Source organism: Catharus ustulatus, chromosome 6 (genome assembly GCF_009819885.2).
Source record: "Catharus ustulatus isolate bCatUst1 chromosome 6, bCatUst1.pri.v2, whole genome shotgun sequence".
Lineage (NCBI taxonomy): Eukaryota > Metazoa > Chordata > Aves > Passeriformes > Turdidae > Catharus > Catharus ustulatus.
This window is the reverse complement of record NC_046226.1, coordinates 13,077,718-13,095,367: the sequence shown is the minus strand read 5'-3', so window position 1 is coordinate 13,095,367 and position 17,650 is coordinate 13,077,718. Positions and strand designations below refer to the sequence as shown.

At 45.5% G+C, this 17,650-nt stretch overlaps 1 protein-coding gene across 7 annotated transcripts in view; it reads right to left on the bottom strand.

Annotated features, from left to right (window-relative positions):
• BCL11B (BAF chromatin remodeling complex subunit BCL11B) overlaps positions 1 to 17,650 on the bottom strand; it is a 96,410-nt gene that overhangs the window by 77,578 nt on the left and 1,182 nt on the right. For 3 of the 7 annotated variants that reach the window (XM_033063377.2, XM_033063371.1, XM_033063375.1), the window contains exon 2: positions 4,167 to 4,535. In XM_033063377.2, the coding sequence (XP_032919268.1) occupies positions 4,167 to 4,535 (369 nt within the window). Of the gene's footprint in view, positions 1 to 4,166; positions 4,536 to 15,271; positions 15,508 to 16,973; positions 17,037 to 17,650 lie in introns of those variants that run through there. The other 4 variants (XM_033063372.1, XM_033063376.1, XM_033063374.1 and 1 more) reach the window with 3 other exon arrangements.

Sequence of the window (17,650 nt, the reverse complement as noted above, 5' to 3'; positions counted from 1 at the left end):
GGTCATTTCAGAGAGTCCTGCTAACAAACAGACCACAAAGCCATGGGGAGGAGATGAGATACCATCAGTCAAATTACAGTGGGAGCACCTTCCCAGGTCATTCTTCAGCCAGGACAGGTCACCTGGTTATATCCAAGATCTGATAAATATGAAAGATAAAAAGAGGTATAAAATACAACAGTGGTCGATATTTTTTCCAAAATACCTGCCAGCAGTGAAATAAAAGAAGCAGTGACCGATAACTGTTTGCCAACTCATTGGCCTGCTTATGTTTTGCTGTGCAACAATCTGGTACATCTCTTCGATACTATCACACCCTCTGTACAAGAGGCAGAACTGATTTTCAAACAGGTCAGCCAATTAAAAAAAAAAAAAAGAAAAATAAAACCTGTACAGGGCAGACTGCTCCTAAGCAAGACACGTCCTCTCAGTGCCAGCTAACATGCTGCCACACATCTTAGGGACAGTGGTAACTAAATGAAAACACCTTCAGAACTCAGATTTGCAAGTTACCAACCAGAGAAAGATGACAGATTTCATTATCAGAAGATCTTTAAAAGCTGATTGCAGAGACAAAGTTGCCTTTGTCACTGCTGGAATATAGAAATGTCTGTCAGAGACTTGTGTTGCATACTTAAAAATTCTCGTGGACTCCTCAGCTCTGCCTCAACGTGTCCCTCAAAGCAGCACAAGGTCTGTTGTGTGGTCAAGAGTCATTCAGTGACTTGGGCAAGAAGAGCTATCAAGAAAGTAAAAAAAAAGACAAAAAGAAAGGGAGGAGGAAAGATCAGGAGCACCCTGTGCCAGGATGAATACTCAGCACAGTCTCTGCATCCCAGTATTCTCACACCCAGAGCTATGAGATGTGCAATGGCAGAGCCAAGCTCAGCACTTGACATACCCTCAGAGCATTCAGCCATGGGAAGCTGTAAGGTTTGGTGGCTTAGTCACACCACAGAAGGCTGTACAATTCATTCTGACCAAATAAGAAGGTCTACAAAAATAACACAAGATCAAGGAGAGGAGCTGAAACCTCTTCGAGGACAGCAGTGGTGGCAGCATATTTCAGGGAGCCAGAGTGGCGAGTGGGTGATTTCTGGTTTCCCTCTTCAAATATAAAGACTCAATTATCTTTGAACAGCTTGCTTTACACATGAATTGACACATTTATTTTACAATAAATAACTGAAAGTTATCTATGTTTCCTTTACTGTTAATCTACACAAAGAAATAATAAACAGAGCTTGTCTACAAAAATGCAACTACTGCAGTCCTCAGAATTCAATTAAGCTAAAATAATTAATGCTTCCACCATATTAAATTACTTTATACATTTGAGCCACTGAAGTTTTTTTTATTATTCTTTAATCTTTTTCGCCTTTTTATTTAATAAAAAAAAGTTAGTTTCAAAGGGGGGGGCTGGCTAGGAGGGGGAAAAAGAACACGATTTGCTGTTAAAATGTAATGGTCTCCTTTAGCTGACACAGCATGTAGAGTGTTTTGTGCCTTTGATTAAAATAACATTTTAAATGCTTTGAACAAACATATCTCCCCATACTTCTAAGGGATTATTTTACATATTTCTTGGTGGAATAAAGAAATTCATTCTTCCTGTCGCAGTACAGAAAAGCTAAGAATATCTTTCGTCACATATAAAGTAAAAATACTGTAGGCTGTTGCATTATTACAAAAAAAAAAAAATAAAGGGAGGGGGTGGCAGGGTAGGAGAAAGCTGCCTTAGAGATTAAGTTTCCCTTTTATGAAATCGTATTTAGTCTCTTTTTTTAACAAATCTAACAACAATGCTCTACAGCCGCTCACTGGGAAATACCTTTAATGTTAAATGCAGATTCTGATTTTCTTGGCTAATGCAGAAAGCCTTTCTATTGAAATATAAATAAGGGGTTTGGTATATCCCACTAAAGCCTTTCCAGTGAATGACTTCTGTGGGTTTTTCATGGCTACCCTCCATGGCTGTAATGTGAGGCTTTTATCCTACTATTGAAAACTATCCGCTGCTATTAAAAAAAATATGGAAGGACACTGCACCTTTTTATCTCAGAGCTGGGCTCCTAATTGAGAAAGTATTATTACGACACTGTTTTGTGGATGTCCCTATCTCCATACACTGCTGAGGAAATGCCAATCAAATGATAAACCCTTTTATTTTTCTCAATTCAAAATCTTTCCTACATATTTTTCATTTGATATTCAGTTTAGTCTGAAGGAGATTAGGTGCTCCAGACTGGCTTTTAATTTTTTTTCATGCCTTTTCCACATGTGAACATCTCCTTCACGACCTCCTACCCCAGCAGATTTTCTGTTTATGTTGTTGCTGACTCCCAGAAGCTGGGATGGGACAGCACCCTCTGACAGCTCTGGGAGTAGCCATTGAGGTACTATGGACTGAACTTGGGCAGAGATTAGTAAGAGATGAGCTCTGGACTACAACTGCAGCAGAGTTCTCCTAAACCAACTTTAACAAGTACTGCACCCCACAAGGGGCTGAGGGTCATCAGCTTGCACAGAGATCAGCAGATATTGGGAGTGCTCAGCACCACTCAGGCAGCCATCAGCAGGCTGGGGAAGGTCCTGAATACTTCTCTTCTGCTCCTACCCAACAGAAAGGAAATCTAGCCCGCAAATCCACTACACCATTACGTAGTCATCTCTACCAAGAAATGTATTCACAACTGCAAAAGGGTGAGGAAAGCTGAAAAAGGATGAGGAAAAGACCAAGTCAGGTCTTACAGTAGGTTTGCTTACAATGCTACAGCACAGGCCTGCCACAGCTAATGCTCCCAAAGCTGCCAGCTGCCCCGTGTCAAGGTGATGGCTGCACCCAAAAAAGGGATTCCTAGAAGAAAGCATTGTAGTCAATGGGCATTGGATGTTCTGTCCTAAAAGAAAGGATGTCTGAAGACCACAGCATTTTAAAGCCCACGCCCTCACTGAGGTGATGCCCAAGCCTGTCAGAGGTGCTGGAGACTGGCTCAGAGACCTCCAACACGAAAAGTGGAAATCTCTTAAGCTTCAATTGTAAAGACAGGAGACTCTCATCAGTCTTCTGGGGATCCCCTCATGGGAAAATCTCTACCACAAGTGGGATCCCGGACTGTCAGATCTAATCCCATAGGACAATTCCTAGAGACATGGGGTAGTGGCAGCAAAGACAGATTGTCACTGGTCTTCTGTATGGGATGCAGTCAGTTTGAACAAAAAAGGCCTGTTTGAGGGGAGATCCTGCTGTGTAACATAAAACCCCCGCTCACTAGCAGGGAGGAGAGTCATCCTTTCACCACTGCAGAGGGGAAAAACACCCTGCTTGATGGAAGCAACCCCATGCCAGGCACTCTGCAGGAACCACAGCATACCACCTCACCCAGGTGGATAATCATCACCTGCCTGCCCACATCTGAGCGGGGGAGGTCCACTGAATGAACATTAACTTCACCACATTTGAGAGTTTCAGAAAAAGAAATGCCTGCAATTTGCCCACCCAGCCTGTGCTCTTGTATCCCCATTCAGATGATCTATGATCTATTTGAGGAGTGCATGAGAGTGGAGGTGTTGCCCACCCACCCCAAGCCATCTGAGGAGACCCAGGGCAGGCAGCACAGGCAGCAGTGCAGGCCAGGAAGCTGACATCTACCCCAGGGAAGGAAAAATAAAGGACTTAATGAAGCCCTGCTTTAGTGCTCACAAAATATCTTCCCATTACCAGCCAGTGGGAAGAGAATTTTTCCACTGACATCATTAGTGTCAGGATGCAGTCCTTCCCAGTGAGTCTGCATGTGAAAAAGGATATCTGGAACACGACTGAACTGAGCACCTCACCAAAGTCCCCTATCCCTCTGCCACTGCTACTTGCTTAAGGATGCTCCTGAAATGTTTTCTGACTCCAACTTTCTGCTTTTTCCCAGATGTACAGGCTGCCCCTTAGCTCTGCAGGCTGCCTGAGAGGCCCCTTTCTCCAACAGCTGGCCCTGCACAGACAGCTACAATGAATTAAGCAGGGGACGGACAGCCCTGCAGAGCCATGAGGATCCTCCAGATGGACGGCTCCTATAAAGACCTGTTGCTGAAGCCTGTTTCATGGCACTTTCTAGAGGACTCTAGTTAAAAGATTACCTAGGCAAGTTGACTGAGTGTAAAACGTGCTGTACCTGCAATGTTCTCCTGCTTGGGGCAAATTCCTTTTGTAGGCGTGAGAAGACGGTCTTCTTCATCGGGTGTGACTTGGATCCCGATTTCCACTGGCTCTGACACTTTCCTGAGCTCGGCGCGTGAGGAGGGGGGAGGGCTGCTCTTATCCATGCTCTTTTCATAGCAGACACCACCAGTGCCATTGCACTGTTTTCTCTTGTGCTCTATAAAAACCAAGATGTCTCCCAGCGGGAAGTTCATCTGACACTGTCCACAGGTTAACAAGTCGGGGTCTGTCCCGCCTGCGGCGATGCTGATGCCACCGGGGTCTGCTATTGCCAGGCTCTCGTCCTCGTCGGCCAGTGCCGGTTCCACATGGTCAGCCTCTGCTTTGCATGGACAAGGAGAAACAGGGAGGAAAGGGACGAGGGGAAAAGAGAAAGAGATTGCTTTGAGTGTTTGAGACTCTGAAGGATGCATCACCAGAGGCCCAGCCTCCCCCCACCCCCCTCAAAGGAGCCAAGCCTGATTAGATCTTTCTTTTATTTTTCAGCTTTTCCGCTCTCCCAGAATGATTTCAATATATTTTGCAACCAAGCCTGCCTGAAACAAAATGGAAAGGCTGACCTGGCATAGCTTTCTTGACAGCTCCTTCCCACTGCTGCCAGCACTGCAAGGATATCAGCAAAGAGCCATTTTGCAAGTGTTCGAGCCCCGAGTCACATTCTGAAATAGTTCCTCTCTTTTTATCCCACCTTCTCATTCCCTCCGCGTCTCCCAGCCATCTGGCCAAGGCCCATCCAGCAAAGCTTATGCACCCAAGCCTTTCCTCCTTTTTCAGAGAGAGGGGAAAAGCTTTATGCACCAAACTGGCAGTGCCAGGCTCCCCGTGTCATACAAAATTAGCACCACCTTGTCCCATTACAGAGTTACTGGCAAGATTAAATGACCACCCATTAGCAGAAATTACAAAAAAACTACTTGCAAGACTAGCATAAGCAGAGTATCGTCTCACAAGCAGTTAAGGGGTTTCAAAAGTGTGTACAGTGGGAAACGGAATGGGGCACTTATTTAACATATTGGAATATTGGCTGAGCCTAAAATACTCCACTCTATTTTTCCAGTGGCAAATAACCCTGCCATTGCTATATAGGCTAATAAATGGGGTTTTTTGTTTAAATCTTGTCCACAGACCTGTTGAATTTCCTACCTTTACCCCTAAACACTGAGAAAGAATTTCTGAGTGACCTGAATCAGTTTCTAGGAAATATGTAATTTCTCATTTCACAATTAATAAAACCCCGTATATTTTAAATTAGGATTTAGAAGATAATTTTTACACTATAAAATAATTATGGATCAAAATCCATTTCTGGAGTAGAACATGTTTTTTGGTTTGTTTTCTCTTGTTCTGCCATGTAGCTGCCAAATCATACAAACCTTGGACTTTACTCAGGCAAAATTTCCACTGACTTTTGCCTAAGGCTGGTTTGACTCTGCAAGGACTATAGGATTTGGGTTGAACTAAACAGAGGAACTAACAGTATGTAAATCAGTGACTGAGAGCTCTAATCGAATCAGGATTAAAGGAATAGGAGGAAAAATGTTCTCTATTAGCCCAAGGAGTTTCCTCATGGATTTCCTGGGGAAAGTAAGTAGCACAAATGTCTCAAAGAAGTAAGACTGTGATAGACAGAAGTTATAATTCAGACCTGCACTCTTCTCCATTCTGAAAACAAAAGGATTTTTGTCCCACTCTTCAGCAATTGTAAAAAAAAAAAGGTAAAAATTGAATACATAGAAAAGGGGCAAGAGGTAGAAGGTGGAATGCATTGCCTGGCAACAGAAATAGTTAAGCCTTGAAAAAAAAGGTAGTTTAGAAAAGGAATCGCTCCCATTTTTGCCTTCCAGAATAAATAACTGCTCAGCACATCTACCAGCTGTATTACAAGTTGCATCAGAGCTCTCTAACAGCGAAGCGCAGAGCAGCAGCCGTGCCAGCGCCAGCAGGAAAGGACAGGGACCCCAGAGAAGTGCCCAAGCATGGACCATCCTGCTGGAGCCAACCATGGGCACGAGAAGGCTTATGTTTCCCAACTCACTCATTCTGAAAAACATTAATTACCTTTTCTCCCTTAATCTAAGTTTAAAAGGAGTTTGAAGGCAATACTGAGCAATTAATTCCCCAATTTATATAGTGAAAAGATGTCTCCTTGCCTTAGTGAAAATGTGACTATAACCCTGTGCTGAAAAGGCACTGCTGGGAAGGGAGCGGATACCTGCAAACAGTGTGTCACAATGCAAAAGGTAATTATTTAGTGCTGCAGTTCCCTTTAATGATCTAACATTGAGCAATATTGTTTATATTGAAGAGAGCTTGCACCTTTAATTACCAATTACATATACATCATTTTAGAACCAAAAGGAAAGCACTGTGAAAAGGGTCTTTTAGAAATGTGCACGCAATTTGTAGCCAGAATTCCTATTAAGGGGGAATAGTGTGTCAAAATATTTTAAAAAACTATACAGAGAGGCACTCACAGACACAAAGATACATAAACGGGAGACGGGACAAAGAGCTGGAAAAGACAACACGAAAACAGGAACTGAACTAAGGGTCGTAAGAATAAAAGATGGCACGGGGAAAAATGCTTGTTACTAGTTTCACTAACATTCCTGGAAAGCCTTTTGATTAAGTCTGTGTCTTAAATTACAGTGGCTGAATTTTGGCATTTATATATATGTAACAAATAAAAAGAAAAGCACGGATCTCAGCTTTATTATCTTTTTGATGTGAGGAATTTTTTTTTGCCTGTGATTTAGGTCGTGCTCTTCAGAAAACGTAGCAAAATTGCTGCAATTGATAAGGGTCCTGACCAGGCGCCTGTGGAAACATGAGGAAGGTTTGAACAACTAAACTGTTACAAATTCTTTCTTTTTAGTTCTACACTTCATTTGAATATTAGTTAAATCCACATATGCCTATTCGCTTATACTCGCTCACTCTCTCTTTCCAAGGACTCTGCAATGGTACTTTTTTAAAAATAACATCTGGTATTCCTTCATATTTTGGCAGTCATCACATCACCAAAAATCAGCTTTTCGTTTTCTTGGTACGCCGAGCCCTCATGATCAGTAGTAATTGGGTTTCAAACTATCAAAAGATTTTTTTTTTCTCAACTCTATTTCTGATTTTAGCTTAATAAATCATCAATCATGAGACCAACTATTCACCCAACAATGCAGAAGCTATATTACATCCCCTTATTCACAACATAGAAAACAGACATAAAAGAGTGAAAAACAAAATACTGAATAGATCTTCAAATGCATTTTATCCATGTCAATTTGCATTTATTTTTTTACTCAGAATATAAAAAAAAAAACAAGAAAGAAAAGGCTTCCTATTGACAACTCAATTAAGCCATTAAAAACCTACATTCAAGTAACATTACAGGAGAGATTTAAAACCCACAAAGGGAAAGAGAAAAAAGCCTGCAAGTCCAGCCCATAACGCATCGGGTCATGCCTGGTTAATACAACAGCCAAGATCTTAGGCTGTTTAAGGAGCCCTTTAATACCAGTGGGGCAATTTTGGCCAGTCTCAATCTAAAGTTCTGACTCTGCTTGTGTCTGTGGGTTTAAAATTAGTCGCTTCACATTATTTGAATTTAACTCTGTGGTTTTATTGCTGTTGTTGGTAGATGGGTTTAGAGGTAGGAGGGTGTTTCTTCACAAGTATTTATTTAAAATTAATTTATATTTTTAAAGAAGAAGAAATTAGGCAACATAAAATAGGAGAAGGGAAAATATCTCATGTCGCTTAAATGAGAAAAGTGAAGAAAAAAAAAAAAAGCAAGTGAGCTATTTCCAGCCAGGACTCGTGCCCTGGTTCTTTCAGGCATGTTAAGGTGTGCCCAGTATTTTCCCTACATCCAGAGATTCCTACATAGAAGATTGCCTTGGCATTGCCTGCCTAGGAAGCACAGTGAGTTGGTGATGGGCAGTCTTTGGGACATGAGCGACACATTGTTGGCTTTGTGAAATTAAAGCAACTGGACAATCTAAATCATTTACTTTACTTAAAAAAGCTTTATTCTTGCTGACTGGACTCTAAGCAACATCTCCAAGGTCTCTGGCTGCCCACCACACCAAACACAGTGGACAAACCCGTTAATTCCATAAAGGCACTGTCACAAAGCCACCAGCACTCCTACTCCAGCGTGGTGACATCATTAGAGCATATGTGCCCCATGCAAACAATGCTCTCATGCCCAGTATTAAAGTGAACACACATGCTAACTACTTTCTGCCTGTCAGTTGTCTCAAAATCTTGCCCACTAATAGTGGAAAGGACGGTTTTGTTAAAAATCATTTCCAAGGCTTTAAAGGACAGAACCATGGATGCTTGTTCACAGAGTTTGGATGAGGCTGGGTCCAGACAGCAATCATTTATTTTCTTGTCTTTTTATTGCTCTGCAGAGCCAAGGTAAGAAGGGATCTAGAAGTTGCCAGTCTATTCTATTCCTTATTTTTCTTGTTCTAAAGTATCAAAATGAGGCAAAGGGGGCAGAGGAAATGTTTTGGTGTTGGGCCAAAGTGCTGCATGTGAAACATTCTCCCCATGGCTGGTTTGCGCACAAATCAATAACGGGGTGGTGAAGGTGAGCGTTGTCAGTGCCTTCAGTGCAGGGGTGCTGCTGGGTGCCCTGCCTGCCCCAGCACCCTGCCACAGCCACTGACCACCCCTGTGCCCAGCTGGGAGACAAAGGTACAGGCTACCCCAGGGGCCACCCTTCTCTGGGACCAGCTGAGAGTCCACCATGGGGACACAGTTCCTGATGGCCAGGTACAGGATACTGCCTAGAAATGCGCTGCAGCACATCAAGTGTGCTGTTCTCCTCACACTGTCACTGCTGTCTTGAAGGCACAGCCAGAGAGAGCTCAGCCTAGCTGGGGAGCGAGCACAAAGGACAGACTTGCTCTTCAGGGTGTTGGCCCAAAGCAGGCCTGAAAATGATGTCCCTTCAATCAACTCCCACATGTCACATTTACTGTAACATCGACATGCTTAACGGAAATAGCTCGAATCACACGCTCTCTGGCTGGGTTATCACCGAGATCGGTGTCAGGATCCTTGCTGCACAAAGACTAACGCTACTCAAAGCAGCTCCTTGCCGTCGAAGTTTATCAATAACCTGCTTCCAGAGCATCCAGCAGCTCCCTGCAGCCACAAGGTGCAGAGTTGAGATTATGCCTACATATTGCACCGGCATGGCACTCAGCAGTACTAGGCACCAATTTTTAATTTTTCTGAAGACTGCAAAAACAATTGCGGTATTTAATTTTTTTCCTAAAAGTAAGTCTGAGGCTGAGTTCGCCAGAAGAGGCAGCTTGATGGAGAAACCCCCGAAGCACAGGGGAGCGCGCCGTGCCTCACTTTCCCAGCGGCTCTCCGGCATGTGCGAAGTGCACAAAGGCAGCCGGAGCAGAGGCAGGCGAGGCTGTGCCCCCGGTGCAGCCGCAGAGCCGTCCGGTCCCGCTCGGCACGGCGCGGCAGGTGCGGGCCCCGGGCAGGATGGAGCGGCCGCCCCCGGGGCACCGCGACGGGACCGGGAGCGGCAGCGGGCGAGAAATGACCCGGTCACTCCAGCGCTTCACACCCGCAGAGGGCTGCGAGGGGAAGGACTGTGCTGCAGCACTGGGACCTCACACACCTCCTGCAGCAGACCGGATCTCTCAGAGAGCAGTTTAACCCTCTGTGCAAACCTGAGACAGAACGAGCCCAAGCACTGCCACAAAGACCCGGACAACACATCAGGGTTTAGGGAAAAGAAGAAGGAAAATGATACAATAATCACGCTGGACCCAAACAAGACAAAAGACAAAAATATCCGAGAATCTGCACAAATCTCCAACACTTGTTAGATGTTGTTTCTTCAGAAACTATGTATAGTGTTTTGGAAGGGAGTAGTGTGTCTCTTAAGTAAACTGTACATTCATAAAAAAATATTTACTGCTTTTGAAAGCAGAAAATGTATAGGCTCTTCTACAGACTGCAGAAGCTGTAAATCTCTGCAGATAAAATGGGATGTGATGATGTGATATAAAAGCATTCTTTGTTCCCCAGTGAATACATTTGTTTTATTTAAAACTAAACGACAACCAAGGAGAGAAAAGAGTGTTTGGTGCCACAAAAGGAGAAGGTGCGGTATTTGGGTACAGGCTTTAGACTGGCATAGAAAGGAATACTGGAAGCAGAGATTCTTACCCAAGGATTTAAAAGGCATGATCAAAATTAAGTAATTAGTTCTGGGCATGTATTAAACACACAACAGCACTGTCCTTTTCTTAAATATCAGACTCAAAAGAGACTGCATTTTTTCAATTGTTTATGGTACATTGTTGCTCATATATGATTTTCTTAAGCCTTTTTTTTTTTTTTTACTTTCATTGAAGCATACTCATTATAATATTCAGCGAATTTATGGCTTCTACCAGTGGCTTAGTAAAAGGGGTCATAAAAAAGTTAAGTAAACCAGTATGTTTTTTCCTCTCCCTTAACTTTGGATTCCTTTTTTGTACTGTGCTGTCTAGTGCTTAGTCTTTGGAAAGTACCTTGGGCATATCCAGCACACACACAAATTATCAGCTGCTCCAGGAAAAAAACAAAACAGAATTTCTTGCACTGAGGCAACTACACAAAAGACTTGCATATGTCAAAAATACAGAACTAAGTCCCTGTGAATGCTGCACCATTAATCAAATCCCCGATCTGGTGTCACTTTTGCCAGTAAAATGATTATATTCTTCTAACCCCCTTCTACTGGCGCGTGCCTGCAATGCATGAAGTGTGTCCCTCTACTTTAATTTGTTTTCGAATAGCCTGCTTTAGGCATTTTTTATATATCCTTTGAAAAAAAAAAAAAAAAAAAGGGAAAAAAATAAAGAAAAGCAAAGAAATAAGCTGCTACTTAAAGCTCCAGTAAGGGTCGACAGTATTGAACAAGCAACAGCTTTTTGAGAAGGAGGGCAGACAACGAGAAAATTTAACTGATGTTTAGGAGCCTCTGAGGCTGCAGCTGAGTGCCGAGAAATGGTGTGCAGCCTGCTCAGATACATTTAAAAAAGTAAATAAACACCGAGGAGGAAGGTGCTGTAGTACAAGCAGCTGAATGAATCATGCATTTATCAATGCATGCAGTTATTGATGCCTTTTCCCTCCCTCATTAAAAAGATACATACATATAAAACCGTCTACAGACGATGCTGATGCTTCACCAAGTGCTTTAGTAGCACTGCTAACTTTAATGCATGTGGGTAAGCCCCAGCCACTCTTTATTTTTCCACACGCTTTCTCTGGACGGTACCGAAGGGAGACGAAATTCAACCAACAACTGCACTGAAACCCTAGAGAAACCAAACTGCAACCAAAGAGTGGAAATGCTCTGGCAAGGAGGTTGAGAGCCATTTTGGGGTAACAGGTCTCTGCAGGGAGGCTTTTCCACCAGGCTTTGACCTGAGAGAGTGGGAAAGGTGGGAAGCACAGAAGGGAGCGAGAGGAAGGGGAGCAGGGGTGTGTGTGCACTTGGTGGGCAGAGGAAGGGGAGGAGGAGAGAGGGATAGCTGTTTCTCTAGATGAAAGTTAACAGTCATGCAATGGAAGGAAAGCCACAGTAAGTGAATTCTGAGGTTTTGGGAGGGAAGAAGGGAAGGTTTTCCCCATGGCTGTGCAACACAAGCATCAGCAACGGCCTAGGCACTGTGCTCTTCAGCTTATCGGTCCGTCAAATGAGCTGGCTGCTGTCTATATGCTTCCAACTAGCTCAATTCAAACACTAAATGAAGTAGAGAAATCATCAGATAAATTACTGGTCCTCTCTACCCAAGAGTGAAGGGTTTTTGTACAGCTGATGACAGCCCTGATCCTTTGTCTGACCTAATTTACTTCTTTTGAAGTTAGAATAAAGCGCATTTTCCTGTCACAGGATAACCATGCACATATTGCACCCTAAAAATAAGAAGACGTTTCTGCTATGTTAATAATGCTGTAACTTGATGGACTTTTCAGGACGGGTGAAACAGATATCCAAAGCTTCCCATGTGTACGCCACTAAATTATATGTTTGGGTAAGAAAGTGTTCTGCTAAAGTCCATCCGTGACACGCAAGCCGACTGCAGCAGAGAGCAGCACAAGCCCGTCGGAGAAGCCTGTGAGATGCTCAGCAGCAACTTCTATATGATAGATGTGATTTTCTGTTTATTTCTCTAGATAAAAAAAAAAAAGAATGCTTATTTTCATTTGCAGGAGCTACAGATAGTTTGCTCTAAGGGCCTGAGGATCAAAGTACAGTTAACTATCTCATATCAAATCCTCTCGGCAGGAGTACATGTGGCTTTCTGATATGTAATCGAAGCCAATTTCTGTACATGTGTGTCTGCTTTGTTGCTGCACACATCTTGTCCTACAACTCCAGCTTCTTCACTCTGTGTTTTCACATCCACTGGAGCAAACATATGGATCTCTAAGGGTTCCCTTCGCTCCCTGCCACGCAGGTGCTCACTCATATGCAGGTATCATTACCCCGATCACTATCTGACAACAACAAATTGAGAATCCAAACATTGTCTGTTGACAATAAAAAGCACCGTTAAAAACTAATTTTAATTAAAAACTCCTGTCCGCCCGAGTCAATTAATCAGCCGCGATTTAGTTAAAAATAGATTTGTCTCGCTGTCAGCCTCTCCCGGCTAGCTCTGCATAGACCTTCGCACGGAGATCAAGAGCCCAAGTGAGCTGCTGGGCAGCGCGGCGGCGCGGGTCCGGCGGCGCATCCCGCGCGTCCCGCGGCGCGGCCGGCGCGCCCATCGGCGGGCTGGGAGCTCCCCCTAGTCGCCAACCCCCGCCACTGGCGGCCGGGCCGCACCGCAGGCTCCGGCAGCCGGCGAAGTTTATTTTGGAAAGTATTTGCCATCAACAAACAACACAAAGAGCAAACAGATCCAGGTAGGAAATGTGGGAGACGAGCTAACATCGCGTGCGAGGCATTTTGGAAGCGGAGAGGTTTGCTCGCAGCGAGCTCAGCCCTGGGAAGAGCGGCTGAAGTCAGACAGAGTCTATAAATTATATCAAAAATTTGTGCTACTTCTTCGAGCGCACACTTCTCTAAGTCATAATTATTGCCAAATATGCCACAAGACAACCCTTTGTTCTGCAGAGAAACACACGTTTTGTGCAAAAACAAGGGCTCCCACCATTCCCATTAAAGGCAGCCAGTTTGTAAAATCATGAAGAGTTTTACTTCTCAGTATTTAAATAAGCTTGACAAAATATGCTCTGCATCTGCCAACCAGAAAAAAACTGCAAAATGGTTTCTCACCCACTGCATATCTATTTAAGCCACCGGACATATCAACCAAAAAGGACAGAACAACCCACAGCCACAACCTAGTTACTCTGCACCAGTTTAAAAAATATTTTTAAACAGTAGAAACCATGAAAATGTGCCAGTAATTTTTTTTATTGATCTTGTAAGTCCAATACAAATATATTCAAATGAAAGACAACCTGGAATTCAACAGCATACCTTTTTTCCCCTGTCCTATTTAAAGTAAACACATGTAATGTCTTTTTTAAGCACGTTAAGCTTTTCTGTGCACAACCATGCAGGTATTATGAAAAAGTCATCCATCCTTAAAATAATAGTAATTTCCTCTCTAATTCTTCAGTCACAGCTTACATTCTCTTTGTATTAGAGTTGATTACATTGGTGTGGGTTTTGTTCTGCAGGGAAAGTGCGTTAATTGCACTAAATCTAAATGCATTTTAAGAGAAGCTCCTTGGAGCAATTTGCAAAACTTTGACAGGCAAAAATCATAGGGGTTTTTGTTATGATTTTTAATGACTGCGTACAAAGCAAAGTGATACAGGAAATTATTGCTCTTCCTAGGAAACCTGTTGACCAGGTACTGAAGACCTGCCTTGGGAAACCTAGTTCTCTGCCTGGAATTGTATGATTTTCCTGTGCCTTTCCCTCTCAATCTTTGCTGCTGTTCTACAGAAATGTTCTTGCTTTGCCGCCTTCTGCAAAACTGCTACCAGCGAGCTTTTCACATGCTTTTGCCTTTCACATTTCCTTTAAATGCAAAATGCAGGGCTAGTTTGAAAACAGATTTCTTAAGTTAAAAATGGAAGATCTTAAGCTGGAAAATCAGCAAGCTGAACCAAACCAAAATAACATTTCTTTGCACAGAGCAGCTCAACACTTCAGCCTCCTCTTCTATACATAATCAGCTCTTTTGCATTGTCCACCCATTTAAATGAGCTTGGTTACCAAGTTTGCTCTGTCCACCACCAGTGGAGAAAGGTCCAGAGCTGCTCTTTTCTCTCCGTGTGTTTCACCTTTTTTTTTGCACATACACCTTTACAAGGGTGCCTGGTTGAGCCTGGCGAGGACAAGGCAGGCCACTCGGTTTTGCAGTCTTAAAGACCACTGTGCTAATGAGATGCTGCAACTCTGGAGCACAACTACATTGCACTTTCTCTCCTTTTTGAGTTTGTTTGTCTCACACTCAGGATCTAAACGTTTCTCCAAACACCAAGTGCACGAAACCAAATAAACTCCAGCTGAACAGTGTCAGAAAACCCTTCTCTCTCTCTGTCTCTCTCCCATCTCTCTCCCCATCTCTTCCTTTGCCTGGCAGAGACCTCCAATCCATCCTGAAATGCAACTCCCCTGACAGATGCCAAAAAGGGAGACAGGGAGGAAAAAACCCAAGCTAAACACGACATAAAGGCAAGATTTCTAAAAACAGTATCAATTCATCCTGGCTTTGGGGGCTTGGCTTGGGACTGACTATTTTGTTTTAAATGCTTTGGTTTCCTATTCTGTTTGCCCACTACTTTCCAAACTCCCCTTTAGAGAGGACACTGCCTGGCTGCTTTTCCCCCACGAATGACACTTCCCAAGGAGTGCAGAGACTGCGACCCCCTCTCCTGCAAGACTGCAGCTGAGGCTCAGACCTGTGCACTGAAATGCCTGCGCTCCTGCTCCCCAGCCCCAACCCCAGCACGATGCAGCTCCCCCCCGCCCCCCCGCCTCCCACCACCTCCTCCCCTGGATACCTTCTTCTTTTTTTTCTGCCACTGTTCAGTATGCAGGCTGATTTCTCCGCCAGCTTCCTCAGGATGGAGAGATAGATAAATACAAGAGGGTAGGGAGGGAAGCTCGTATTGCTCTGCTCTCCATTCCTCCCCCAGCCTTCCCGCTAAACCCATTGTACACGCAGCTCCTCGGCACCTTTGAATACTCTCCTGCCTCATTATTTACCTTCAAGTAAAGCGATCGGAAAAGGAGATCAAATTGGAATAACAAACCTACCTGGCTCTCTTCTCCACCCCCCTTCCCCCCCACCCCCAGCAGCAACAGCAGCGAGAAAAGAAATGTTTCACCCATTGAAACAAATTCAGACGTGCGCAACAAAACAGATTTTCCGCACACCCCCTTTCAACACCCCACATCTCCTTGCAAGTGAGACAGAAAACAAGTGGGAGAAATTGCACTGGGCGATTTAGGAGGCTATTGATGCTTTTTCTTTTAAAAAGAAAATTAAAAAACAGAAAGGGGGAAAAATAAGAAGCCACCAACAAAAAGGTTAAGACATTTTCCAAACCGGATGGCTAAAATCAAAAATGCAATTAACGAAGGGGAGGGAATTGAGGAAGGGGGGAATCCACCTTTTATGGTGATGCAAATCTGTCTCCAAAATAACAATGAATTAAAAACAACCCCCCCAGAAAAAGCTGAATACCAGATGCATCTTCATCAAGGTTCCACAGCTGATGGGCTGGGGGTGGAGTGAGGCGTACTTTTTAAAAAATAAAGACGCACATTAAAAAAAAAAAGCATATATATACATATATATGTATGTATATATGAAAAAAATGAATACAGAAACAGCGAAAAAGAAATTTGTATTTCGGAACTCAAACCGCCTCCCAACAGCTCTCCGGTATGAAAAGAAAATCCCAATGGAGGTGGAAAAATTATATACACATATATATCTCGATTCCCAAGGAAATCTTACAAACAAAAATTTATCACCGGTAACAAAGAAAGAGAGGAGCTCGCAAGCACCAAATGCTCCTGGCAGATGGCTCCTATTCTTGGCTTTCAGGGGAGGGGAGAGAAGCCGGGGAAATATTTTATTTATTTATTTAAATTTTTTAAAATCTCAACATAAATATTCGGATCCGTCGCGGCTCAGGCTCAGCCCCGGGCTGGCTCCGTGCAGCCGCCGCCCCCCGCAGCACAACAACTTGCGGACTCGTCTTGCGGGGCGGGGGGGCAGGGGTCCGACCGGGCTTCCCGGGTGCGGGGCCACGGCGTGCCGGGCATTTTCCTACCGCCCCCCAAACTTGTCCTACGCTACAGGAGGGAAATGGGCCCCCCCCCGAGCTCCCCCTTCCCCGTGCCCCGGAGGCGTCGGAGCAGCGCGGAGCGCTGGGGGCCACACGGCCCGGGAGGCGTCCCCACATTTCCCCCCTCGCGGCACAAGCCCCCGGGGACGGGAGCGGCGGAGCAGCGGAGTGGGGCGCCCGCTCGGGGACCTGCCCCCTCCTCTGCCTGCAGGCACTCGCCCCTCTCCCGGAGCTTTAGGGGTGGGAACGGGGAGGAGGGGGATTCTGGTACTGGGGGGAGGGGAGATGCCTCCTTCCCTCCCCCTCCCTTGATTTTTCCTTCCCTATTGCTTTTTCTTTTTTTTTTTTTTTTTTTTTTGGGGGGGGGGTGGCGGGGGGGTGAGCATATGTGTGTATTTTCACTTACAATGGGAGCTTCAGCAAAGTGCAGCCTCCGCTCCTGCCCCGCAGGCGAGCCGGTGCCGCTGCCCGACCCGCATTTCGTGCACTCCATCCCCGCTCCCCGCCTCGGCTCTCCTCGCGCCCCCCGCCACCGACAGAAACTCCCGCCCGCACCCGGGCCCTCGGCAGCCCCTGCCCTGCCTCTAGCCCCAGCCGAGCTGGTTCTGCCTTGCCCCGCGCTTAGGAGGAGAGTTCTTTCCGCCCGCCGGCGATGCACCTGGGGCGGGCAGGGCGCAGCTGGCCATCTACCTGCCCCGCGCCCAGTGCCGGGGGGCTCGGCCCCGCCGCCGCCGGCCCGCCGTCTCCATGTGCTTCCCGCTAAGTCCCCCCGGCCGTTCCGCGTCTCCCTCCCTCACTGTCCACCTTGACCCTCCTCCGCCCCCTCTCCGCGGCCCGGCTGTCACGCCGAGGCAAGGCTCTCGGCCAACTTTTCCCACCGCTCCGCGCTGCCCCCGAAGCGAGGAACGAGGAGCGGGGCCGCGGGCGAACGGCGGAGCCCCGGCGGGGTGGCCCGGCCGGGCCCGGGGTGGCCCTTCCCGGCCCGGAGCAGCGCGCCCCGCTCCGCCGCCCCCCGCACACGCAGCCGCTGCCCGGGAGAGCCCCGCGCCGCGCTCTGCCCGCCGGCAGCTCCTTCCCCGCTCC